At 34.7% G+C, this 27769-nt stretch overlaps 1 protein-coding gene across 1 annotated transcript in view; it reads right to left on the reverse strand.

Annotated features, from left to right (window-relative positions):
* Chsy (Chondroitin sulfate synthase) overlaps positions 1 to 27544 on the reverse strand; it is a 59308-nt gene extending 31764 nt beyond the window's left edge. Inside the window, exon 1 of the mRNA XM_076123343.1 lies at positions 26408 to 27544. Within this exon, the coding sequence (XP_075979458.1) occupies positions 26408 to 27172 (765 nt within the window). The 5' untranslated portion in view covers positions 27173 to 27544. The remainder of the gene's footprint in view (positions 1 to 26407) is intronic.
* Between the last annotated feature and the right edge of the window lie 225 nt (positions 27545 to 27769).

The raw sequence follows: 27769 nt of genomic DNA on the forward strand, positions 1-27769 counted from the left end.
TGAATGTCGTAAATATATCATGGTCATTCTACCAGGCAAAAACTACAACGGAAGTTAAAAACTAAAGATCAGACGATCTCAAAGGATGAACTAAAGTTTTAAATAGGTATATTAAATACGTAAATTCCTTGGCAGGTGAACGACCTCTGAACACGCACGTTGACAATCTCACCTTGCTTGCTAGAGTGGAATTCTGCAGATCTATGGCACCCATACGATATAGGAATATGTGAGGTCAATGAACTCTAATGGTGATAATGAACACGCAACGTGATAAAAAATAGTTTAACTATGTTGGTCTTTTAATTAATTTAAATTAGGTAACTGTATTTATGGTGATTGGTTACGGGTCTTGAGGACTATACAGCTGTGCAAAGACGTATAAAATCATGTGTCTTTGCTGGTCACGGATGTTCTTCCATAAGATCTATAAGGTAGTAATTTGTAAGGTCAGGTTACTTTGCACCCCTCAAAGAACGATAATAAATCTAAGATAAAGCTGTCTTTTTGAGTAACTACATTAGGCGCATAAGGTTACTAATCTTTAATAACCGTTTACGAGTTTATAAGACCACTAGCTGACCAGCGCAATTTTGCTTGCCTCACGTAAGCGGGAATGGGTCATAATTTTCCCCGTTTTTAATTTTGAAACATTTTTCGTAGCTACTCCGCTTCTAATGTTTGTAACCTTATGTTATATAGCCTATAGCCTTCTTACATAAACGGGTAATCTAACAGTAAAATGATTTTTCAGTTCGCACCAGCAGTTCCTGAGATTAGCGCGTTCAAACAAACAAACTCTACAATTTTATAATATTATAGATATAGATTTTGAGTCTCCTAAAGGACCACGAAAAGGACAAGATCCATCAGCCAATTCGACCACACAAACATCAAGTCCAGTTAATTCTTTAATCTTTTGCACTTAACTGTATAAAATTAAGAGCGATTAAATGAGGTTACAGCAATACAGCCGACTTTCGAAACGCAAAGCCTTAAAAGAATTCCGACAAATCACGACTGCTCTTTAAAATACATTTTGAGTTATTTTATCGAAAGTTTTGACATTTATCTAATATCGAAACATCATTCAGATCATAATAAAGAAGTTCGTTGAAGTTGATTGAATTGTAATAATCGATTTATGTGCAGAAATGTAAAGATATTAACATATTTATTACGTCATTATTTAAATTTTTATCTCTTTGGAACATGGTCCTGGAATTTTGTACAATAAAATAAATTTTTTTGCTTCAATATAATTTTTGCTTTAATAGTCGACTCCTGCTTTTAAGACCTCGCGAAGCCCACGCATTAAAGATATCCGAATAGCAATCGGACCCACGGCTCCGAATGAATAAGTAGCGCTGTAGTAAGGACTTTATCCATTGTGCTATACATATTTACCTCCAAAGTTCCTGTAGAGTTACACTTATAGGAGTAAATACTTTCAAAAACTCCATTTCATCTTCTGGTAGTCAGCTCCAGCAACTCAATTTAAATTCTTAGCTTAAAATATCACTACAAAACCTTGAGTAGAATAAGAAAATTCATAGGTAACAAGTCCTACGCAATAGTTACAGTGTATTAAGAAATGAATTATAATTAAGAAACCCTATTTACGAGTAATTTAATATCGGCAAAGGAACAATTTTATTGGCATAAAGCTAATAAATAAAGCCAGTATTACCGAGAATTTCAACCTCATATTCACGATACAAACGTACTTAATCCACCTTGAAACCGCTGCATATCAGTAGACTAGCTGACCCGCGCCACTTCGCTTGCGGCACATAAGAGAGAATGGATCATAATTTTCCCCGTTTTTGTAACATATTTCGTCTCTACTCCGCTCCTAATGGCCTTAGCGTGATGTTATATAGCCTATAGCCTTCCTCGATAAATGGGCTATCTAACACTGAAGTATTTTTTCAAATCGGACCAGTAGATCCTGAGATTAGCGCGTTCAAACAAACAAACAAACTCTTCAGCTTTATAATATTAGTATAGATTAACAAAAACGGGCAACATAGTTATGGGCAATAAAGTGGTACTTTTACAAGCGCACTACAAAGTAACGCGCGCCCTAAGGGCTCATAAACGTGATATGAAGCGCTACTAATATTACTTAACGAAATATTCAAGTTCTTTCAAAGGTACATGTACACTTACCTATCTACATTATACGTATCACACCAAATTGATATTTGACTGATCTAAATAGCCCGTATGTCTGCGAAGTAAACATTAGTCAAATGACACTTGACATCGAAAACTGTAATTGAATCAACAATACGTACGACCAAAACTCTTCTTTAGTAAACCAGCCAGCCGATTAAAGTAAAACAATAAATAAATATAAGTGCGCACTTCAGTACATCCCAATATAAATCTGTTCGATACAATGTAGATAAGTGAACATTCACCTTTAATCGCCACCAAACGTATTCTCCATTAAATGATAATTAAACGTTTTAAACATAATCTGTACGTTCAACTCGACAATTACGTTAAAAGATGACGGACGGAGCTCACGTTATTTATTTCGGCGCCAAAGGCAAAAGGTCCAAAATTATAACAAAGTGTATATTATTAAGTTTTTTGTACAACACTTATTACAGTACGGAGAGGCTGCGGGTAATTTGGATGCACGCGATGGGGACAATGCACGCAGTTCTTGAGAGTTTAGGACTTTTACCCGTCTGGAACATGATTTGTAAGTGATTTTTTGCTACGGGAATTTGCTATAAGAAACCTTGGATTAGCTTATTTTAGTATTGGCGATTCGTGATTAGGCGGCCGCGGCAGCAGAATAACGCATTATAGCGTCTGCGTCAATGCTTCATCGCATTTCGGCGACTACCGATTTTCTGATGTGCGCGTTACCGCGATTTTTGTAATTTAATTCTAGATCTTGCATAAAAACATCCGTTAATTACATTAGTAAAACTGTTTTAACAATCGTTATCGATTGTTGAACACTTTCGAATAGTCAATTGTTTTTCCGTCATCTGTACAACCATTTAAAATAACAATAAGGAAGGCATTAGAGGGACAGGCCGTATTTGCAGCTATTGCACAGCCGCCTGAAGTTAGTGATTACAGATTCCCTAATCCAAACTTTGAGAGAAGTGCAGATTTAATTGCAAATAGTTTGCATTGTACGAATACATCCTTACAAACAAGAGAAGGGGAATTTCGTACATCCTTGATGGTTCTTACGAGGCAGGAAGGTGGGCGTTTATAGTAGCGGGCTGTGCCGGGCCGTGGCGGACTGAGGCGGCGTCCTGCAAGGGCCAATTCAATTTTATATACCATGTTGATTGTTTATTGCCAATTTATACCACGACTTACTAAATATATCCTTATTAAATAGATGGTTTGATTCTTCTTTATGATAACTGCCGTATTTATCTAATCTAATAGGAGTAACTTACTTATAAAATGATTCTTCTATGCTCAATGTCCACGAAGTTTCATGAGAGTTTCACAAGTCACTATTGTTTACTTCACCTGGCGACATTTGACATGACTTTTACCAACCAGTTTCAATAGATATAACTATTGCATCCTTGAGACAAGAACAGCACCAATAACACCCGAACAATTAACTCATTTAAGCAAAGGTTGCTCACCTCACTGATAGTTTACGAGCCGGTGAGAGCAGCCAGCAATGTTGAACGATGTTGAGCACCACACATTGTGCAATACATCGCCCATGTCGGAGTTCAACGTGGGAACACCCAACTTTAAACAATGATTTATGCACTCCACTCGTTGCAAATGTGCTCAAATATTCAGTATGTAGGCCTCTTATTAGGGACAATCAGTATACTTATTACCAGATATTTCATGAGCGAGAATTGGACAATTAGTACGACCTTCAGTGTGAAATGAAATGTATCTTCGAGTTTATTGATATTTAATTTAGATCGTGGTAGGGGTGAAGTCGTTATAAAGTATGATATGTAAACAAAGTTGTAAAATGAATTTATTTTATAAGTTTTTAAATTAGTGTCGGCAGTGTATCAAAACAACCTTATTACGGCAGGTTGCTACTGAGAATATCATAAAAAAAATAGTAGTAATTTAATCTATACTAATATTATAAAGCTGAAGATTTTGTTCGTTTGAATGATTGTTTGTTTGTTTGAACCCACTAATCAGGAACTACTGGTCCGATTTGAGAAATTGTTTCAGTGTTAGATAGCCCATTTATCGCGGAAGGTTATAGGCTATATATCATCACGCTACGACCAATAGGAGCAGAATACCAGTAAAAATGTTTCAAAAACGGGGAAGTTATGAACCATTCTCTCTTATGTGACGCAAGGAAAGTTGCGCGGGTCGGCTAGTAAATTATAATACTGTTAATAAACTCGGCAGTAACACTTAATTGAGACTCAGATTGTAAAACTAAAGTCGCAAAAGATTTTGCAATAACTAATATAACTATGCTCTCTGTATAAGGCGTGTCGATAGAACGTTAAACAGGCATTAAGATATAAACAATAGAATATTAACTGTAGTAATTATTGCGTCAGCATTATAGATGAGTTGAACAAGTCATACGGTAAAGACATTGTCAGTTTTCTTTTGACTCTCTCTCTCTCTCTCTCTCTTATATTCTTATTAAATGTTCAGAATTTGTAATTCTAAAGACTAAATCCAACCTCCATTTGAAATGAAAGTTGGATTCTCTAGATTTCAAGTTCTCTAGATTACAAAACAAAACACGGAAAATGTAAAGATTTATTAAATAGCGTGAAAAGCATATATATTATTATGTAACAGTAGCTTCAAATTAATTTGATCTTATGACTACCACTGAGATTTAGCCAAACAGTGAAATGAATGTCAAATAATAGCAAAAAGAATTCTACCTGAGACGTGACTGCCAGTCTACCTAAGGCTCTTTGAACCAGGATCTCGACCTACGTGTTAAGGTGAAGCAGTAAAAAGGGTTGATGGACCAAACCAACACTAAACATAAACTATGTAAATTCAATCTCTACACTGAATACAGAATTATCTCTAAGGATCTCAAATACCGTCAAATTTAAGGTCAGACAATTTATTATGGCGATTCACTTACTCATTTCTTTCGTTGTTGTTGTTACCAAGTGTAGCATGTCAATAAGTACTGCTATAAAGGTAACGCAAATAAATTGGCCCCTTACTGTCCCACAGTTCGGCAAGGCCACAGTTTCGGTTCTTAGAATGATAGAAAGGTTGTGAGAGCGTGGGCTACGTAGTCTAATACTCTTAACAGTTTGTGTGATTAGAGTCAATGCATTCCTTCAAAAAAACTTATACTTGTTTTAAATAATTTTTGGCATGTATTCTTCAACGTTAAAATTGTCGTTAATTACTGATTTCTTTACTGCCTACCTGACCTCCACAACGCAGTTACCTGGGTTATAAGTCGATACCCTTATGTAAGACTGGTTGCTTACTGTGCTGTTGCTGTCTTACTGAGCTCAATTGTTAACTTCTCTACTCTATAAGTCTATGCACTTCAATAATTTATCGATTATCGAAGAGCACCATCTTGTTCCCAATTTTGCCAATAATGATCAGTTTACCTAATTACCCACGTACGTACTCAAAGCACCGAAAGAAACTCAGTATAAATACGTGAGAATAATTAAACCGAAACAATCTGTTTTGGCATTGTTCAAACAATTTGTTTCGTACACCATTTGTTTTATTGCTTATTCTATTTTCTCATTCTAATAATAAACATGTTTGCGATATCTGTCTCTTATTTCAATGATGAAACGAAAATTATAAAGCGCTTGCATTCTTAGTGACACGAGGCAAGCGCAGTCTTTTCATTTAGTCACAGTACAACAGTGCTTTTAATACATCCATTGATTGTTTTTACCTAATCTTTCAAGTAGGTTACGTTTCCTTTCAACTAGATATCGTTAATTGCTGACTTTGTAAAAGCAAATACACCTGCTTACCTAAAATAGTTACGTAATATATAGTTACCTATTAGTTGTAAAAAATATAGATACATTACGACTTCTGGGTCGAATCAAATTGAAGAACCAAACATTTAGAAACAATCATATCAGCATCAGATTTTGACCACCCTCTGCAGGACATAAACCTTCTCCCGAAAACACCAGTCGTCCTTACACGGAGGAACTCGATATTTATAAGATGATCACCCATCCGCAGAACTACCTCGGCAAGCGTAGCTTAACCTCAGAGATCGATCCGCGCGGTTGATGTTAACTAAGCCACAAGCTCCACCATTCCACTATTAGTAAAAAAAACTTTTTAGTAAGGCGTTTAGGTCTCGATAACGTGTAAAATCAACAAAATCAATGTATGTTTGTATGTAAAGTAACTCCCAAATCACGTCACATCACTTGCGACATCAGGGCAATGCTCTTACGCTTTACTTTGCGTCTGTGCAGGTAAACATCACGCTAATTGCTCTCAGATCTAGACTAGGAATGTTTTTGTTGACTTGTTGACGCAATCATTTTGTTTCGTCGCTAATTTCAGAGATGTTTGTCTGAATGCAGTTAAAATTCCTAGTAAGCTGAGTTATGTAATATGGTTTTCAATGTCTGTGTTTGACCAAATTTTTTAGCTTTACAGCAATATGCGAAGCTGATAATTTTTACGTCATGTGATAGTTTATTTGATGTGTTTACATTTTTATACATCAATTTTAATACTTATGTATTTTTATAGTATAGGAAGTTCTTGTATTTAGCTGTTCATAGCTCAAATATTCAGAACCCTAATAGATTAAAACACTAACAAGATGTATGGGCGTTGCATGCTCTATCTTACCTAGTGTATAAGAACTTACTGTAAAGACTTATTTATTCTACAATGTATACTTTAATTTAAATCTATAATTTTATTCAATGGCGCTTTCATTTCACAACATTTTCTTTTAGTTCCAATTAAATCTTCATTTTCTTAATCATAATCTTCATAGCACATATAGATATTTATACTACTAATTACAATCTATTAACTAGTCATCGATATCCGCTATTATCTATTCCTCTATCCGCGCCAGACGGTTTAAAACAATGGGTGGTTCATCACTCATTAATAAACATGTCAATTATAATAATCAGTCGCCATGCTGTCTAAACAAGCCTCTAAGCTATTCACTAACAAGAGACTTGTACACTGTGTAGTTATCAGCCAAAATATCATGATAACTAGGTACTAAATTGACATTAAACTTTAATATGTAACGGTGAAAACTCAAGCTATTATTTATTATATTGACCGAAAGAATAAGAAAACTAAGAGCTTCCAATTAGACGATGTAACAGTTTATACACGCTTATAAATATTGTCGTATAGCGAAATTATGCATCTTTTTGATTAACGAATCACAAAACGACTCCATCGCTTAGCACAAGAAAACTATAACTTCAATTTCGAAATAAAAATAAAATGTCAAACTTTCAGCAATATTTTCTTGATCATTCTGAAAGTTATCAAAAGAGCTCATATTTCTTGCAATTGATATCTATTGTTACAGAATACATTTTATATTGTAGACGTTCTAATTGCTCTATTGTTTCGATTTGACTTCGCAAATAGATAACATGTGTTTTTAAAAGGTGTTCACTGATCAATGTTCATCCTGCCATACAATTATAACTTTTATAGTATATAGTTGCCAAGACAACAGCTTCCACAGACGCTCATAAATAAGCCAGAGCTATGATCAACTTCGGTTAATGTTGAGAACATTCCTATAGTAATTGGAAAAGGTCTTTAGCACATCGTATTCAGGAATTAAACCCGAAACCTTCAAATCAACAGCCGCTGTAGTACTCGAAACACAGACCCTGATTTTCTGATGTAAACTTAGCGGTAGTTTATCTATTCAATGACATTTAAGCTCATACAAAAATAACAATTTGAATAGACAAACTACCGCTAAATGTACCTCAGAAACCGGGCAAGAGTCAGTTACCAAATATTAAGGTTTCACTTTAATAGAGAGTAATTTCGCATCAAAATGGCGACTAGGTCACTACAATTTGGGTTGTCGCCGCGGTCACCGGTCATATACAAGGACCTTAATGTTCGGACGAGCGTGCAAGGTCACAGCTGCCAAACAAGGCACAGATACCATTCAATCTAGACATAGGAAACATAAATCGTGCTCAAACATCTTAATACGCGATTGTTTGATACACCCACTTTGACTCACCGGTTCGTTCGGCTACGGTCAAAACTCATTGACGTCATAATATAACTGTTATCACATTTGGTTTTTAACAGTCAATTTCTCCAAATATCTGGAGGTGTACTCTAATTATGTCCAGTTTAAAGAACAGTGAAAGCTTAATGCAAGTTATTAGATCTTCATCTAAATCATGGTACTGCGTCGTATTGTTGGAAAATCGACATGCTTTGAGTCTTCATTCAAGGAGTCGACCTAAGAGTCTATACTACTATGGAATGGACTGAACTTAAGTCATGTTCCGGCTGTTATCAAACTCTATATTGCTACTTTTAATTTAAACGATCCGGGTCAATATTTGCATACACTAACCTAAATAAGTTAATATTTTTTTCGTTACGTTCTAACTACTCCTTTTCCATTTTTATAGTTTCTCTGTCTTTATAAACTGTATGATGATATTTTAATTTTTTTTTGTGAATAAATATAAATTGGAAATGACTTATGGAATACTTCATACCCTTGTCAAAGTCCCAACAGTCAGTAAGGCTACATAATCGTAAGATGGCCGAACCTTGAGGGTATAAGAGGAAAACAAAAATATTCGCATTGTTTTCGGCTTATCCGCACATTGTTTGAAAACGGACAGATTTAATGGGACTCTGAGATACGATCTGTACGCTTCACTGATTATGGGTAATTGTTATGGTCAGCGTATCAGATCGGTAAAGGATTCGCAGCGGGGTGCGCTGAATTTGGCCCTTAGCACTCATTGTAAAAACATTTTGAGCATTTTTCTCAATTTTTTATCAGACACAAGAGCGAAAGAAATATTTTTATTTGACTAATATTATAGCAGCTGAGCAGCCGATTGCCTGCACAGTGCACCTCTTATTTACAAATACATCGTCTAATTAAAGAATCACGCACGGTATCAATAGTCAGTAGCTAGCAATCCTACGCACTATTCATAAGTAAAAGTAAATATTCAGACAGAAAAACCGATTACTCCTCAAAAAACTCGGTTAAAGATATCTATTTAATCCAGCAAGCATTTATATTTTATTAGTATTTACAAAAGGCTGTAAGAACAAATGCATGACAAGTTGCATGGATGTGAATAAAGCAAGGGAAGTTTAGAAGGATCGTACCAAGTGGTATTCTCAAGTTCTTGTAACCCCTATAGAAAGGAGGCCTGATTTTATGTATGGTATGTATGAAATAATTATCAAAGTTTACCAAAACACATGGTGTAACACTATTTATTTTCATTACCAAATCACTGGCTCCATGATCAATAAGTTGAACGCGTGATAAAGACTACAATTAGGCAGTAATAAAACTACGAGGCTCCGGGGTTAAGTGCCGGTAGTTCGGACATGCATCGTAATCTACATAATGTTATGACTTTAAGGTAATTCATCTCAAGGCTACACGGAGATACAGCATCCACTACAAAGTTAGTAGTTAGTTAGCTTTAAATATTTAGGCTAAAAACTTAACTAAATTCAAAATATTAACAAAGTACCTACTAGTAATACTAGCACTTCTAGTACTTTAGTCAATATTTTTAACGTAAAAGTATGTTAATGCATGTTCACAGCGTCTTTTGGCTCTAACATGCCAAATGGGTTATCTGTTTAGTAGCATTTAAGCTGGCGACTCAAATCCGTATTTCGGAGAGCACGTATCATATTGAGATGATAGTAAATAGTTGTTTATTTAAGTCATAGGCCTCCGTGCGATTTTATCATTTTTAACATAAGCTTGACCAATAAAAGAAAAACATTCTGAAAGTATCCTGAACATAAAATCCTGAATTTTTGCACAACTTACGGAACTCACACGCTGATTTTGAGATCAAAAAAGAAGATAAGTTAATTTACTCAACTATTAAAAGGCTCAACATGCAACAATTTCACTACAATATACCGTGCAGTAGATAAGTATACCGTACAGTTATATTATGTAAATACAAGTAAATGTGTTCGCTCAGTAACGTTGTAACGCACTGCACTAAAACAAATATCATTGTTTGTACGGTTTATTAACGTCACACCGCCTCTACAACTGTTATTTTGTGCTAGCTTTGCGTTTCGCAGTTGAAATGTTACTGAAAATGTCTGTTTAGCATTATCATTCGCAATTTTTTTTATAATATCACGCCTATTATACTCGAAGGCGTAGGCAGAGATAGAGATAGCAGATACACCCATTAGCGCAATTCTCTACATTCGGTACTGTCAAGTATCGAGAGTTTGACATTTAAAATGTACTGTCAAAACAGTTCTTAAGACGCCCGATAGAGGCGCTGAATAGATTTTTTTGTGCAAAATTTCTCGTTACCTAGTCGGTTGAGTAGTAGAGAATCGACTACAGGTTGCAACATTTACAATAATTGTATTGTCACTCAGATGAAGTCACAAAGTAAACTACGATTTTATACTTGTGGCTATGTATTCCATTTGGATATGAAACCCACAACGCGCGGCTTAATCGCTTCAACTACCACGCCAGAATGTTGTCGTCTTTTGATAAGTATATAATATACATTTGGCCTTAAACTTTAGTAGATAGTATAACCTGTAGCTCGATTCTCTCCTACAATCGACTACCGACCGGCTAGCTATCGAGAAATTTTGTATGAAAATCGGATCAACGCCGCTAGCGGGCGTCGTAGAAACTATTTTGGCAATACATTTTAAATGCCAAACTTTCGACACTCAGTGGCACAGACTGTACAGAATCGCGCTATTGAGTTGAAAGTCAGTAGTCCATTCCTGATTTACTATTCTCACAATATTTTATCCTTCTTGTCTTCCACTACATAAATTTAATTGCATTTGGGTTCTAAATTTAATTAATATGACCACATCGAAAGCAATCTAATGTTTATTTTCATAAGACGTTAATTCGCTGGTGATAATTGCTAAAAGGATGTACCTGTAATAAACAAGTATAATTTCTAAGCTCCCTCATTTTACGTTGAAACACAGGATGCAATATAAGTGCGTTTATGTATTTATGATGTTTACTAGACGTATTATAATTAACCAACATTTAATGCTAAGCTTATTAGCTTCTGTAAGATATATTACACTTGCGGGAAATGGATTACCGTCTTAGTCTTTGGTCTTTAGTAGTATTTAGATGCCTTTTCTTTTTAGAAAGTTTTCCTTTAAATATAGTAGGGAAGCTTTGAAATGCAGTGGATAATATGGGCTGATAATAATCCTTACTTAATATTATAAATGCGAAAGTAACTCTATCTGACTGTCTGCAATAAATAATTCTTCTGTTTGATTTTTTGTATTCACTCCGTTGGCAAACAAGGATTTATTGTTTGGTAGTGTCTCAATAGTTTAACTCTGTATTTTTATTAAAACTATAATCAAACTTAAAAGCTTTTAATAAAATTATACCCTATAATTTTCCAGGGCTATTAATAGGTATGATAAATTTCTCTTCAAAGCGTAATAAATAAACGGTTTACTTATACCAAGAAAAATGAGAACAGTAGTTGATTATTACCTCTAGCGCTTGCTTTACCCAGACATAAACAATCAAAAGTCTGAAATACCTGAAGAAATACGAATTTCATTACTTCCTCACATACCAAGATTACGTTTGAAACAGTTAACAAAAATAGAACAAAACGCAGGTATCTAAATACTGGTAGATATTTTCGGAATGTTCGTACACAACGGTAATGAGGTTTATCAAACATAACAGTTTACATTCCAGCATTTACTGCAAGAATGTTATCGATTCGCCTAGCTGAAGCGCAATGGAACACGTTTTCAAGGCAGTTGGGAAATTAACGTTGAAATAATGAACGGGTAAAAGATGTAAGGGGATTGATGTTTATCAATATGTGCTATTTAAGGAAGAGGCTATTAGTACTGAAATTGAAATAGTTTAATGATTTATTCTTAAGAATATGATTAAAGGAAATAACGTCTTTGTGGATTTTCCAATGACAAAAATAGATCCTTAGCGCAAAAAGTGGTATAAAATCACACAACTTTGAAAATTAAAGTTTTTAAGATTGAAATTTATCTTTAAAATTGAAAAATGTGATACATTTTTAAGATATGCTTGCGATATTTTTATAGCCATTAAATCAACTTTAATATTTAGCTACTTTATAAGGATTTAATCCTTATAAAGTAGCTAAATATTAAAAAGTTCCTAAATCGAATACGAGATAGTATTTTACAAGGTTACAACCAACCAGACGATTATGCTATAAAAATAAAATAAAAGATTATGAATATGAAGGAAATAAATAACAAAAAATGATCGTAAAGACGTACGATAATACGCTTGCTTAATTTTAGAAACACGTTTTATAAATAAATAAAAATGAATAGCAGTAGTGACATTGAGGTGCACTTTATTAGCTCTAGTTTCGAAGCCAAGAATATAATAAATTCATCACTAAAGTCCATTTCACGAAAGAAGTCCCGCAGACGCAGCGCTGTATTCGCGCGACATAATGTTGCCACGGTTAAATATGGGGAAATCAGGGGAAATAATTTATAGTTCATTTACTTTCATTTTATTAACTAGCTACTCGAATAGTTAGATAAGAAAAAATGTTTTTAGAATGTATTTTTAATATAGGTTTACACTGCACTTCGCTTTCAACTATTAGACATTCTTATTAATTAGTATGTCAAAGAATTTTGCAATAAAGAACTAAGTAGGTACTATCTGACCTGTTTGTCTTTACACGCGTTTAAAGTTGCATACCCTATTTCAGTCGTGTAGGGGTTATTATTCCGTAAAACAGTTTGAGTTTGTTTATAAAGTCCATCAAAATTGTAATAGACAGACTTTCGCTTTTATACCATTAGTAGGTTTCATCTTAATCCTACATTCTGCAATGACATAAATTAAACACTTCTCCAAATGTCGATTAATTTGCTACAATATCTAATTAAAAATTCATCACATACCAAATCGAAACGGGTTTAAAGATTTTTGTACCGACTCAACCATGGTAAACAAAGGGTTACGAGATTTTCCCATAACTAAAATATTCCACAAGAGTTCTTTGTTATCTAACCCACAGGTATTAAATTGATGAATTAATATTAATAAACTTTCGATATAGTAGCTCTATACAGAACTATTAACTTTTAAATCTGTTGAAATTGCCAAGCTAAACTTTACTTAACTTATATATTAGCAATGATAACGCGATGATACCATCCCGATAAGCAATAAAGGACATCGGCCCCGTCCTTGAAACGACAGCGCCATGCAATCACGACCATTGTAATAACTACTCAACTACATATCATCATTGGCCTGAATACATCTATTGCAAATGATTAAGGTGGCGTCAGGTAGAATTAGTGCACTTTCGTTCGGGGCTGAAAAGGCCTATGCGGTAGTGGCAACCGCGTCCACATTTACGACAGATAAAAGTGCCAGAAGAAGATGAGGTACAACTACAACTACTACTACTACTACTACTACTACTTCAACTACATATGAATACACTTTAACTATTGTAGGCCTTACAAATAACTATTAAACTACTACATACTAGCTACATGTACAGTTCTACAAGAGTATAATTTATCGACTTAAAACGTTAAAATAAATAATTTTAAAAGCATCTGTAGATCTATCAAAAGCTATTTAACTTATCGTCTAAATGTCAAACACTATCAAATGATTTGACATTTGGTCGATACGAAGTCGATAATATAGTTCTATAATAATTTTATGTATTAACACAAAACTAATAGATTCAGAGCAGTCGATAAAATTGATTAATGATGGTTTAATGTCTTTAAAAGAATGTTAAAGTATTATACTTATTATTTATATTAATTTATTAATATTATTCAACGTCAGTATATCATGTCAGGTCATTAACCTTTGCGAATTATCTGCAATCCATACCAGTTTGGATATCAAAAATATTTCGAATGTGTCTGACCTCTGGCTTGCATTGACTGCGATTAAAACTATATCATGTTACTTTGTCAGTTCTAAAATACTAAAATCGGCGTAACACGATACGAATTAACCGTATATGACATTAGAAATTGTAAAGTCCAGTTTCACTACTAATAAATAAATGCAGAATACCTGAATCATTTTATGAAGCGTTACAGCGAAGCATCTGCACACAGTATACAGTATTTTTTCCTTTAACTAATTAAATCAGTAACACAGTGTCTCCAACAGGCCTAATTTACCACCTCATATAAATGGATTACGAAACAGCATATAAAATATATATGTATAAGAGCCTGTCTAAATTTCATTATCACCTTACTCAATCTTTATCCGTAGCACGATTCTCTACAATCAGTACAATCGAGTATCGAGAGTTTGACGTTTAAAATGTACTGCAAAAATAGTTCATAAGACGTCCGCTAGAGGCGTTAATCAGATTTTCATACAACATTTCTCGATAGTTTGCCGGTTGTCGAAAGTCGATATTGGAGAAGAATCGCGCTACAGAATACTGTAAGTTACCTTAACTATCCGCTAGAGGCGCTGTTCGAGTTTTCATACATTTTTTCAACTACAGTGTCTGCAGGAGACTATAGTCGCCAACTCATGGTAGAGATACAGTTAATGGTCGCAAAATGCAACTAGCTAATAGCAGTATGTAACGAGATGCACCCACGTAGGCGGTGCCTTTGTTCTACAGGGAACCTAAGTGATTATGAGTTCCTTATTATTGACCACGTCAGTTGTAGGGGTCACTTTGTAAGAGTCAAACTAATATCGAGTTAGAAGAGAGGTTAACTATACTAACCTCTGCCCGCAATTTCATTCACGTGAAAAATTTGGAGAATTCGATCAAAGAAAATACTATAAATACAAAAGTCTTTGTGTACCAAACTTGGTGAAGATCTGTTCAGTAGTTACATTACATTACATTTTATAAAAAATCTTACGAGCAAAAACCAAGAAAGGCAGAGTTTTAAAAATCTGAAAAATAACCACGCTGTATGTAACTAATGTGTACACTTGTACAGTTGAGTTTTCAGAAAATAACTTAAGAAGTATAATATTACAAAGCTGAGCCTCCACTTAGCACACAACCTGCAGCCCATCAGCTAATAATCTATTCCTACATTTACTTAGCTCAAATACTACTTTAAACTATCCTATGACTAGCCGTTACAGGGGTGCATAACATTATGATACTTACAATTTATGCGAATTTTAATATACGGATTTTTTGTCACTCGTGTTTGTCAGTAATGAAGCTAGAGGACACTGATTAATATGTTTTTAAAAAGGAATTCAAATGGCTTTGTCTTTAAGACAAGCTTCATGGTTGCTTCCAATTATACATCTTGATTATCTACAAACAATCAAACCTATCTTAATAAAAATGTTGTCAATTAATTAATTACTATCAAACAATCGCATGCAATCTCAAGTTTAAGTTATTAGTAACCAGTTGTAAATTGAAATGAAATATTAATAAAATAATAAGCAGCATTGTAAAATATGGCCATGACATATTCATCTAAGTGGCATGTAATGTAAGTAATTTGCAACAAACAATTGTCACGCAATGCGAAAAAGTGAGGAGAAAAAAGAACTGTTGACTATTTCTGTTTTCTTGAAACCCTATATTTATGGTAAAAATAAACACATAAGTAGATGTTTTAAGACGTTTTTTGTTTCGTTCCCACATCTGCAGATAATAAGTTTTGAAGAAACTCGTTTAATATGCATTACACAAAACCATACGCGCGTGTACAAGAGAACTACAGAAATCTTTAGGCACTTTCTGTACACATTTTATCTTTTTTATTACAACTCTTTGGTCAAAATCGTAAATATCAAAACGTGGTTTGTTACGCAAAATAAAAGATAACTTTTATCAAACTTGTTCTGCACAGGATTAAAGTCTTAAAAGGCGAAATTAAAACTTGTTTCAATGAGAGCATAATTTTATAGTTATCGAGAAATACTTAATTACTTATGTATTTTATTGCATTCTAGACGAAACCTGCATAATAATAGCTCTGGGTTTCTTAGACTATAAATTGTAACAAATAAGTTGAAAATTCATCCTATCCTAATAAATGCGAGAGTTCGTAAGCATGGATGGAAATTACTGAACGGATTTTATTGAAACTATTTATCCTAATAGCTTATAACCTGGATTAACACATAAGATTTTTTTATTTAGGACAAATCTTTTCACGATAACGCGGGCAGAAGGACAAATATAATATCACTAAAATATATAATGTCCTAAATAATACCGAAATACGAAATATTTGAACTTGACCCTCGCACGCAGAATTTAAACTAACTAAAATTTATACGTGAAGGAACATTGACACACATTGCTCAATATTTTTAACATTAGTTGCATGGCCTTAGCGCCGACTCCGTGCAGCGAGATAACGTATCAGTTCGTATGTGTAAAAATTCACTGAAGATTTGATAAAATTAGGACGTATATCGGACACAATTCAAAGAAGTTTTATCAAGGCGATTTCGTATATTATAGTATAGTAACGAGGGCAAGTTGTCGTTTAAAATTATTTAGAGTTTCTGTATTTTATTATTGGCTACTCTGAGGTTTATTTTGTTGCTGACAACCCTTAGCAATAAAGCGACTCAGACGAGGGCTGTATCGCGATTTTTGTGTTTTCAAAATTAAGTTGCTTAGTTTATTAAATCAAAATAACATTAAATTCCACTATTTAATTACCTACATATATGAATGTACACTATTTATGTATTAAAAAATATCTTAATTAGGCTAAGTGTCAGCTAGATTTATTGCTCTAAATACGGCTGTTTAATTCCTACGAGTTTTGCTGAAAGAGACCGATCATAGTGACGAGTAGCGTTAGAGATAAGATTAACTCATTCTAAGATCACCTATACAGTTTGTAGGCCAATAGTGTGATAAATGATATGAGAAGAATATACCGGAACATTTGGCAGATAGTAATGACTGTTTTAAAGATAAAACAGAACGCAGAGGCTCTTTTAACAAGGTATCAATCATCAGAGCGGTGTATAATTTTGGTGAATAGACTTGGCCTAAAAAGCAGTACTCATTTCAATCACCAATATTGTTTTCTTGTTGAAAACGAAGCTGGGATTGAAATTAAGGGAATCATTTACTTTAAAATGCGTTAGTTTTAGAAAAAAAGGTTAAAATCTTTGTAGAATGTAGAGTCAGTAGCTTTAAGTTTTTGCACGACATGAATTAATTTTATTTATTAGCAATTTAAGTCTATTCAAACAAAACCAATATGGAATTCAAATTCAAAGTATAATCCTTTTGCTTCATAAAGTTCTCATTTCGTCATAGTAACAGTCTGTAATAGATTATCACGAACTAAAAGTATAACCTAAAAATCACACTACGAAACCATAAACTAAACGTATTCCCACTACGTGCTATATTTACACCATCGTTTTATCGGTCATTATACTCTTACGAACAAACCATGGCGTTCCGCCAACTCTCACAGCTGACTGCTAATTGATAAGCAATACTTTTACTTTTAAAACCACACATTATACTAGTAATTCCAGGTAGTTTCACGCTACATAATCTAGGCTGCCTTATCTAGATTCACCGTGTCGGTATTTCCTTAACAAAATAAATATTGTAGAAAGCTACTGCATAACTTAAATTGCTAAGTACATGTGTAATTAAGACTCGAGGAAGTAATGAACGGGGATGTTTATAAATAACTGTCTGCCGTTTGACTGAAATGTAGAGTGATAGAGCCGTTTAAAATCATTGTATCTATTTAGGAATGTATTACTGATGTGAGTTCTTCGATAGAGATTTCCAATTTTGCTTTAGTTACTTTGACATTGATAACAAAGTTTATAAAATATATTGTTCGTAGACGGCATTTTATTTTCCCATTTTATATTATAGATACTTGGATGATAGTGAGTTCTATAAATGTATGATTCATTTTACACATTGCTATGCATTTAAATAATTTCCAAGTCTAGTAACGGCTCGTGTCATCGAACGATAACTCAATAATAAAATAAAAATACACACTTATAGTATTTTAGATTATAAATTTCATAGTACAATAATAAAACACGGCCAACATAAAATGAAATTATCTACAATTCGGAGATTATACGATAACTCCATGAAAACATGATACGACGCTTCCTAACAGTTATAGTAAACATGATATTTGCTTACATAGTTATACGAATTACTTCATAATAATGTCGAGTCTACGTCACTAGAGCTGTGACATTATCGTGCGCGCGCGCAACTCGCAATACCTCGGCTATCTCCGTATCACGTGGTCGCAAAACAGCCCATGCCCACGGTTACAAAAACCGGTCGCTATTGCACCAACTTTACACGGATGATGGCTTAAAATGAGACTTAACTACCAATTTTACAACTTGAAATACTTTATACAGTTGTAGAATTCGTATATTAAATTAAAATGCGTAAAAGTCGCTTTGAGTAAGTTTATGGTGATAACCAATTTACAAAATGGATAGTCACAGTAGTTATTATTTTATTATCCAACTTAATTAAACAAGGCTTAATAAAGAACTGGGTTGCTGTCCGATGGGGGCCGTTGTACAAAAAAAATACTTGTTTTGCCACAACAAAAAACTACAAACGTTTAATTTGCCAGATCAATACCCATTACAAGTTACATGTCAATCGTAAAACTGCAATTTAGGGCTTCAATTGACATGGAAACGTTCATCAATGGAAATTGTTACCGTAAATCCTTATTTAGAAGTTAAGAGGCGATAAGCAAAGTGCATCGGTTCCGTTTGTCGACATGTATATTGAATCAGAATGCGTTGAATACAAATTAAATTGAAACAAACGGGATCGCGAAACGACCGAGTACATCGAACTATTATGTTAAAACCGCTGACGTTGGTGCGAGCTCATTACAATTATTTGGAGGACAGTCTATGCATAGACAAACTGCGGTTCTGTCACTTTCAGTGCACAAAGTATCTTAGGTTCCGTTGCTCTATATAATAACTAGCTGACCCGTGCGGCTCTGCTCGCGTGAATTTCGTACTGTTGCTTATTCGTTTGAGCACGCGAATTGCGAAGCACTACACACCTTCACATAAAAATGCTAACAACTCTTTTGTCATCTAATGGTTATTTACGAAAGGGACCCGAAGAGCACACAATGTGACACAGGCTCAGGCGCGCCTGATTTCCTGTGGTTACCTTCTTTTCCGCTCTCGTCTGTATCCGTACCAGTTTACAGTGTAAAATATAATACTTTATTATACACTGACCATTGCTTACCCGTCTGGATTCAGAATATTATTATAGGTACAGACAGACCTATCTGCGCCGGAGCTCTTCACACGCGTAATAATGTAGGTATACTTGCGATGATACGTCCGAAACCGCGTAACCCGTTATTATTTTTTATATATCATCCGTTGTTTATTTTTTAAAACTTACGACATAGTCTGTTTCATAGCTATCCAATTTATCACCTTGATGCAACCAATTAATTTGGTTACGTGTTACAAACTACAGCGGCGAACAACGACAACAAACGAAATTACTCGATTTGCCATCTAGGATATCCCGATCGCACCGGAACCACGTAAACCAACATTTTTGAGTAATATATCATACAACATTTATGTTTGAAAATCTTATAAATGTATAGCCTGTTTCAAAGGTATTTTTTTAACAATAAAGCAATCAAAATAAATTAATTAGGAAAAACATGCTGTGTTGCGGACTATATCGCCATCTATTGGTTGGTGCGAACAGCAGGTATCGATACGGCAGGCACCGCGTTAACTATATGCGAATGTTGTGAAATGGCTTGCAACGCCATCTATGGTCTCTTTAGGGAAACGCAGGTTCAAACGAATTCTACGTATTTTTTTCAATTTTCTAAAAATCTATGAAATTTTATGCGATAAAAAGTATCCCAGTACTTGCTCCACTACTTATTCTATGCATATACCAAATTTCAGTGCATTCTATCCGGTAGTTTTTACGTGATAGCGTAACATACAGACGGAGGACAGACAGACAGACAGACAGACAGACAGAAAAGAAAATTATAAATTGCAGATTCGGTATCAGTATCCGTTACTAAACATCCCCCATTGGTTTTTTTTTAAATATATTCAATGTACAGAATTGACCTCTCTACAGATTTATTATAAGTATAGATATAGATAACCGCCTCTTGCCCAACTAGCACGATGGACTCAAGGCCTACCCATCACTCATTCTAGAACAAGACTCTTGCCATTAGTGAAACAGAAAGAGCTGAATTTTCTTTTATTTAGAAGCTGCTCTACATCTTCTTATTTCTTCTCTGGGTGGTACCTACCTACTTTATATTCTTGATCTCCATGTTAACTGTCTTTAAAGAATAAACGCAGCTAAAAAAAAGAGTAAAGCAATTGCCAAAAATAGAGCTCGTAAAAATATGTTTATGTTATCTTTCATTAAGTTAAGAGTTTTAACCTTTACACATTGTAACTCTGGTAATTATAGCTCCAAGGATAAACAAACACTCCTAAGATATTTAAAGACATCTATAAATACTTAGCGTACCTTCAAAGGGTGCAAAGTGACTACACACGATATTACAGGTATCCTCAAGGGCATAGTTAAATGTAGTGAATGATGAATGAAAACCGTCTGGCTGCGCTCGCGCACGTCCCACGCGATTTGTGACGGATTACAATAAACGATCGTACGATACAATATGCGTCACTACTAGCTTATTGCATTTTTTGTTATCTATATATTTTAATAGTTTTTTTCTGGGTGATGATGTTTTCCATATTCCATGTAATATCAGTCTGTGTAGTGTGTGTTTATATCTTACTTTCACGACCAAAGCGCTGTATGTATCGATTTGGTAAAATGTTGGATGTATGCAGCAGAAGATAGTTGAAGAGTCGAAATACGCAACTAGGTATTTTATCAAAAATTAACGCCTCTGAAAAAGGGAGAAAATCTTTGCACGCGAGTGATCAGTAAGCAAATATTTTTTTGGGAATGCTTTGTACTGAAAAATCTACGCTGCCCACCTGAGCACAGACACACAAATCTGAGCACCACGCTGCCCATCTACAAAAGGACTAGAGCGTCTTTGAAAGTTCTTTTAAGGGTTCCGTTCGTTATTAAGCAGAGTGCCTAACATTTAATTTTTGTCTTCTTCAACATTTCAGTAAATAAGAGGCAAATAAAATTAAAGTAACAATACCTAAATATTAAATTCACAAAATTGTATTCAAATTTAAGCATCACCAAGTGGGTACACAATTTCTAAAGATTTGCAGCTGTTCGTGTGACGTCAAAGATTTAGTGAGAGGACCGACTCGTTACTTGTATGAACAGATTTCAAGTTACCAAGAATGTCTTTTGTCGGAAACTTATTAAAGTGAGAAATTCTTTATTACTTTTTTCAAAAGTTGCCCCTAGACTCGTGTTTCAAACACGTGGTGGTTTTAATTGTAGGTAGGTACCTAATATACCTTTATTTTACTTTCTTTAAAAAGAAAACTTTCGCACTAAGAATTGCTCATTGAAACAACGGAAACAAAGTACAACCAGACCCGAAACAATTATTTGTGGATCGCACAAATATTGTTGCGTGTGGAAATCGAACCCACGGCCTCCCGACGCAATGGTAGCGGCGTGGTGACCTGAACAACTGCGCCAGGGAGGCAGTCAAACCCCTACATTCATGTATAAAACACGTGGTGGTTTTAATAGTAGGTACCTTATGTGCCTACCTAAGTGTATAGTACTTATAAGGAGCATGCTACAGGATGTGAGGCTGATACGCAGGACCCTAACTTGACTAAATACGATAGCACTAATTAGACTGAAATACGTATACGTTGTTCATTAGTGGCGAAAAATTTACGTAAATTCGATAACTAAAGTTATTTAGGTACGTCCAGTTCCGGGACAAACAATATTTTGACATCTAACTTTGTTGAGGGTAAGGGTAACATTAAGCTTGATTAGAATTTTAAAATAATAGTTATTTATCAAAAGGTAAAAATAAAATCTTATCATATCACTACAATTTATAAAGACAATAAAGTACCCATCTAATTATCTATTATTCTGCCATTGTGTTCTATGTATTATTAGGAACCTAATCATTTGTTACCTCATTTGTATTTCTTCATCAAATTTGATCTAATTAAGGAAAACGCTTGCGAACCAGTATCAAAATGGCAGTTATGAATGTGTTCTTGTTTAAAAGCGGGCACAAGAAACTCCACAAAGGCTATGAAACACACGCAAAGAGTCCAGATAACAAAACAACGTGTCTATTAGCGTATACGTTTCGCAATATGACTCATGTATTTGCTGATAATGTTTAATAAGCAGAATCTCTCTGGCGGCAGATAGCTGGAGAGAACATTCATTTGTATTATTTAGCTCATTTTTAATTAGACGATAATTATATAGAAGAAGTCCCGAGAAGAAATTCTAAAAGAGCAAGTGATAATTTCACAATGTAATCTAAACCCAAAGGTCGAAAAATTACACTAATATCTGTGTATATTGCAACACGAAAGGGGCGTACAAATCAAATAAATAATTAGCTTGTATCGGAACCAAAATGGATGATAATATTCAACAAGCTGTGTAGAGTATGTAGCTATTTTAAAATTACGTATTTTTACGTAATAGTGTGCAATATCATTAACTAAACCCAGTGTATACTACCGTCAGTATGGCACTTTGACTCACTAAAACCATTTTTAGTCAAACACAAAAAACTTGATAACGCTATTTAACTGGGAATGCCCATGACCTAAAGATGACCAAACGTGTACACGTTTAGACGGACAGATAAAAAATTACGTAACAATAAATAAATTTGTTCATAAAACTGCGAAGAGTATCGCTTAACGATTTCAGAAACAATTTAGAATATACATATGCATAAATACTATTGAAAATTGAATAAAAGAATTTCAAATGACACGTACCGTTGTTGTAATAGTGTCTGGGGACTATTAAACCCTAGTACACACAATTTTACTTAAGACAATGCTCAATAAATTAGCTACAAAGTACACTTAACTTCCCAGTAGTGTGTCGAACGAGACTTAAGGAAGTTCTTAAAATTATGTTAATGGAGTTTTACTAACGAGAAAAGCGTGTTATTTTGTTAGACAGATAGTTTTCTTGGTTAGCAACGTAAAATGCTAAAAAAATATTCGTATAATCGTCAGGTAAGGTGTTCTCGGCAAACTGGGCGCAGTCACATTATGCTACTAATTTCAACAAACCAAAAAATCGCAAAAAGTGCGCCTGTTGGCTAGAAATAATACCTGAATCATTAATTACGGACAAAAATAATGATTTTAATAAGTAATTCTTCATTGGCTAATTAAATTATTAGTTCTCAATACCAATTTTCTTTTTTACAGTATTTGCATAGGCTTGACAAACGCAAGAAACTTGTCAATATTTAGTTATAGTGAGGTTAAAATATACACAGATTAAACTTTATTGCTTTGTATACTAATAATACTAACCACATAAATCATAATAACTGACTGGTTACCACTAAATCTGAACTAGGTTTAGTGGCATAGTTCATTTTAATCTGTACCGGAAAATAATTATTCATTTTGATGTGGTTTCAGTTAAATATTTACTAACTAAAGAATACCCACTAATATCGTATGTCGGAACAAAACTTTCAATTTCGAAATAATCTTGATAATAATAACTCGCAATATTATTAACTACTTATTAAAGAAAAAAAAACTTGTACATAGTTGTTGTCTATAAATTCATGTATTTAAAACGATAAATCTTTGATTTGAACTTCGAACATCCATCGTCTATCATTTTACTTTTTTTCTTACAAACCTGTAATAAGGAAGGAGTTTGTATAATAAACAACGCGCTACCTTGAACCTATGATCGTAAACGTAACCTCAGTTTTACCTAACGTGGAATTTAAGTCTAGGTTTAAATGGAAAAATAATTTTCAGTAATTAAAATAATACAACTATCGTAGCGTGCCTTTAATTGTTATAAATATACAGAAATATAACAAAAGAAAAAACAATTAATATGTGTACATAATATCGCAGTTCCTACAACCTGGTATTAAAGTGACCAAACAAGGAATTAATTAAATTATAAGAAAAAATATCCAATATTGAAAAGGAAATTGCAATGTTTTCCTGTTTTTCTAATTAATATCTATCTAGATAAAAACATGAAGATTATAACATAATTATTTAACAACATACACAAACTTCATTTAATATTTCAAAGGTTGATAACATGTAGACATCGCAAATTCTCTCTAATAAAAACGTAAGTTATCGCATTCCTAATCTAGTTTAATCCGCGTACTCGTCAAGTAAATCGATTAAAAGATTTTTATATCTTTTTTAAAATATATTTATTAGTTCAAATATAAATGTATTTTTATACGTGGTTATAAGAACAAGAAACGGTAAAGTATTAAGTAAGTAAGTAATTGTAACACTTTCATTTTGTAATGCAACCGTATGAGGCGAGGGAATGAACACACGCCGTGGAAACAAGACCAATGTAACTGTTAGATATGATTGTTTTATCATTCATATTGAGCGCGATTTAACTTTCACATTAGAGTAATACATAAAAACGTTCTGGTCTGAAATGATTTTAACTCAGAAAAAAAAGTTTTTGTATTAAATCATGATGCCTGGAACACTTCTTTTTTTAACGTCAAAATGTAGGTACGCATAAATAAATAAAAAATCTGATTAAAAATTATTATTGGACGACTTCTAAAAAAATTATTTAATGATTATTCGCGCCATTCCGTAGCTTTTTAACGCCATTCAAGTAGGTACAATTTTGAATATTATATATCTGTATATTTAAAATTAAAGGCCATTTATGTATTAATGGTAAAAATTAAATTAAACTAATGGCTGGCTTATCAATTAGTGCCGCCATAAAAGATTCAACAACCTCGTCAACATGAGATTTTAAAACGTAGCAGTTCATTAGTCCTGATTAGATTAATTAAAATCTTATCCTCTCTACTAATTGGGTTATAAACTTGATAATGTCCCACATAAATTATTTTTTATATTTATTTATAACAAATGTACCAAATTAGTTTGACATACCTAAACACTTAGTTCTGCATTAATACTGTAATTTATGCAAATAGGCAAAAACTATTGGTAATTTTACACCACTAAATAAAAAAGCTTGTAAAAATGATATAAAAATCATATACAATTAACATAAAATGTTAACAGGTAACCGTAAGTATTAAGTAAAAATTGTTAATTAAAGATTTATTTCAGAAGGTACGTTACTAGCCGTGGTAAGTAAAAAACAGCTCTATTACTTTCCGGCCCTCCGGGCTCAATGGAAGTAGAGGTAAATGTCAAACAGAAGGTAACAGACACGCATGCAATAAAAAAGTTTATTGTAACCTCAAACTTCTAGATGTCTACGGTGTACGGTCAGTGATCCTAATAGCAGACGAACACAGGCAAAGCGGTTTACGCTCGTTGAATCGCTGAATAATTAACTTTTGAGCCAACGAAATCAATTTCCTTCGCTGTACTCTTACTTGCGGCAATGAAATATCAAGTACTGTCTTCAAAAACTTAGTTTGATACAATAATCGACCTTGCCATACGGACATAAAGAATATTATTTTGTGCAGTCATTAAAAATATACCTTTACTGCTACAAGACTCAATGTTTCATAAATAATTTTATTCGCAAACAATGCCCCAGCGTGACTCGTTATAGCTTAACATAAAAACTGTATTTTTTTATTTTGATAGCCATTTGTCGTGTACGTACCTACCTAAAAACCGCTGATTAATTTATTTTTATAAATAGTTACCTTATACAACAAAAACTACTTGAAGAACCTGATATCGATCCATGAATCTCGAAACTATTACGGCGATTGATTACTGTGTTACTTTTTTACGTTCCTAATTACGAATAAGTAAATCAGTTACGAATTCCCTCGCTCCAAAATGCGAATACAATAATATATCAGCGTTTTAATCAACGACTGCGACACAACGATCAACGTGTGACCCATGTTGTATGATATCAATTAAAATCGATAACGTTACCGGCCGGAAAGTCTTAGATATTAGCAATATTTATTATATTACCGATAAAATCCGAAAAAATCATCGGTATATGTCACTTTTTAAAGTATTAACAATTAAATTACTCACGTCGTAGCTCCACGTGCAGGATACTCCTGCGAACTTGGCGACACAGCGGCCCAGTTCCACGTCCTCATGAGTGGTGTACAGGTGCTTGAGGCAGTACTTCACGTGAGGCGCCACCCTCTTCAACGTCTCTCTAGAGAACAACACTCCGGGACCCCCCATGCAAAAGTTCTCGTTGTAATCCAAAGCCAGCGCATCCCTCTCATCGCTGGTGCCTCGTCCTGCCTGACCTATGAACTGCGGCTTCCGACTGTCCACCGAGCGCAGGAACTCCTCCAACTTGTCACCTCTCACATACACGTCGTCGTCCGCACGCATGAACCACTCAAACTTATCCCCATACTTCTCGTACATGTACAGTAACATCAAGAAAGATTTCTTCTGAGGAGGATAACTGTCGTCCACATTACGCAAAGGAACTAATGGCAAACCTGGCGCACGCGACACTTCGGAACTGAAAAACGCGATCCTACCAGGTAAATCCTGGCTCCACGTTTCGAACACTGCTTTAGCACGAGAATCTAAATATTGTTCAGCTGTCATAACACCTACGAACACTAATGTTCTGTTCGAGTTGTGAACAGTCTCGTTTGGCAACAACCCTATCAGAGGCAAAGGGTCGGGATCGACGAACGATCTCGCCGACTCCGGACATGCCTCTATGCTCGTCCTGGAAGAAGTCCTTAAACACAACTTGAGGAATATGCCGAAAGTCACGCCGAGCGCGAGGCCCGCCGCGAGATGCATCCACCTGCTCCTCCGAGGCATCGTGGTAACACTGCGGAGTCAATACAAGCACCCACGTTTACCCGGCGTCCACATGTGTGCATTCCAGGAATAACCTTTTTATCCCTTTTTTGTAGCGGCCGGGAGGGGTAGACATTAGCGGGCGGCTTTTTTGTTCGGTTTTCGCTCCCATCGGTCGGGGAGCGATCACATGGCCGCGCGACTCGGGCGAAATATCGCGCACGAATTCGAACCCTATCACGGTATCGCCGGCCTAAATATCAGTTTCGCAGATGTTATCGGCGGTGCAAGCGCGGCGAGGCGCGGCGCATATAGAAATGCGAGCCGTTCATGTTACGTTGCGCCGCCGAGCTAATCGTATCGCGCGTGGGAACAGTTCGACTCGTGCGCCGCGCGCCAACCAACTGGACCGTCCCAAAACAAAACTCAAGCAGCGGTAATTCCGAGTGTCCGCGCAGACCGTATTCTTGGTCGCGTCTCTTTCGCGCGCACGATTTCGCTGTATCTGTGTCCTACTCGTACTGCTAATGCAAGTCGGATCGGAATGAACTTGCCCCATTCATCGCAGCATGTCTGGTCGGTGATGACAATAGACAATGCGGTGGTCGCCCATTGTCT

This window comes from Anticarsia gemmatalis, chromosome 15, assembly GCF_050436995.1.
Source record: "Anticarsia gemmatalis isolate Benzon Research Colony breed Stoneville strain chromosome 15, ilAntGemm2 primary, whole genome shotgun sequence".
Lineage (NCBI taxonomy): Eukaryota > Metazoa > Arthropoda > Insecta > Lepidoptera > Erebidae > Anticarsia > Anticarsia gemmatalis.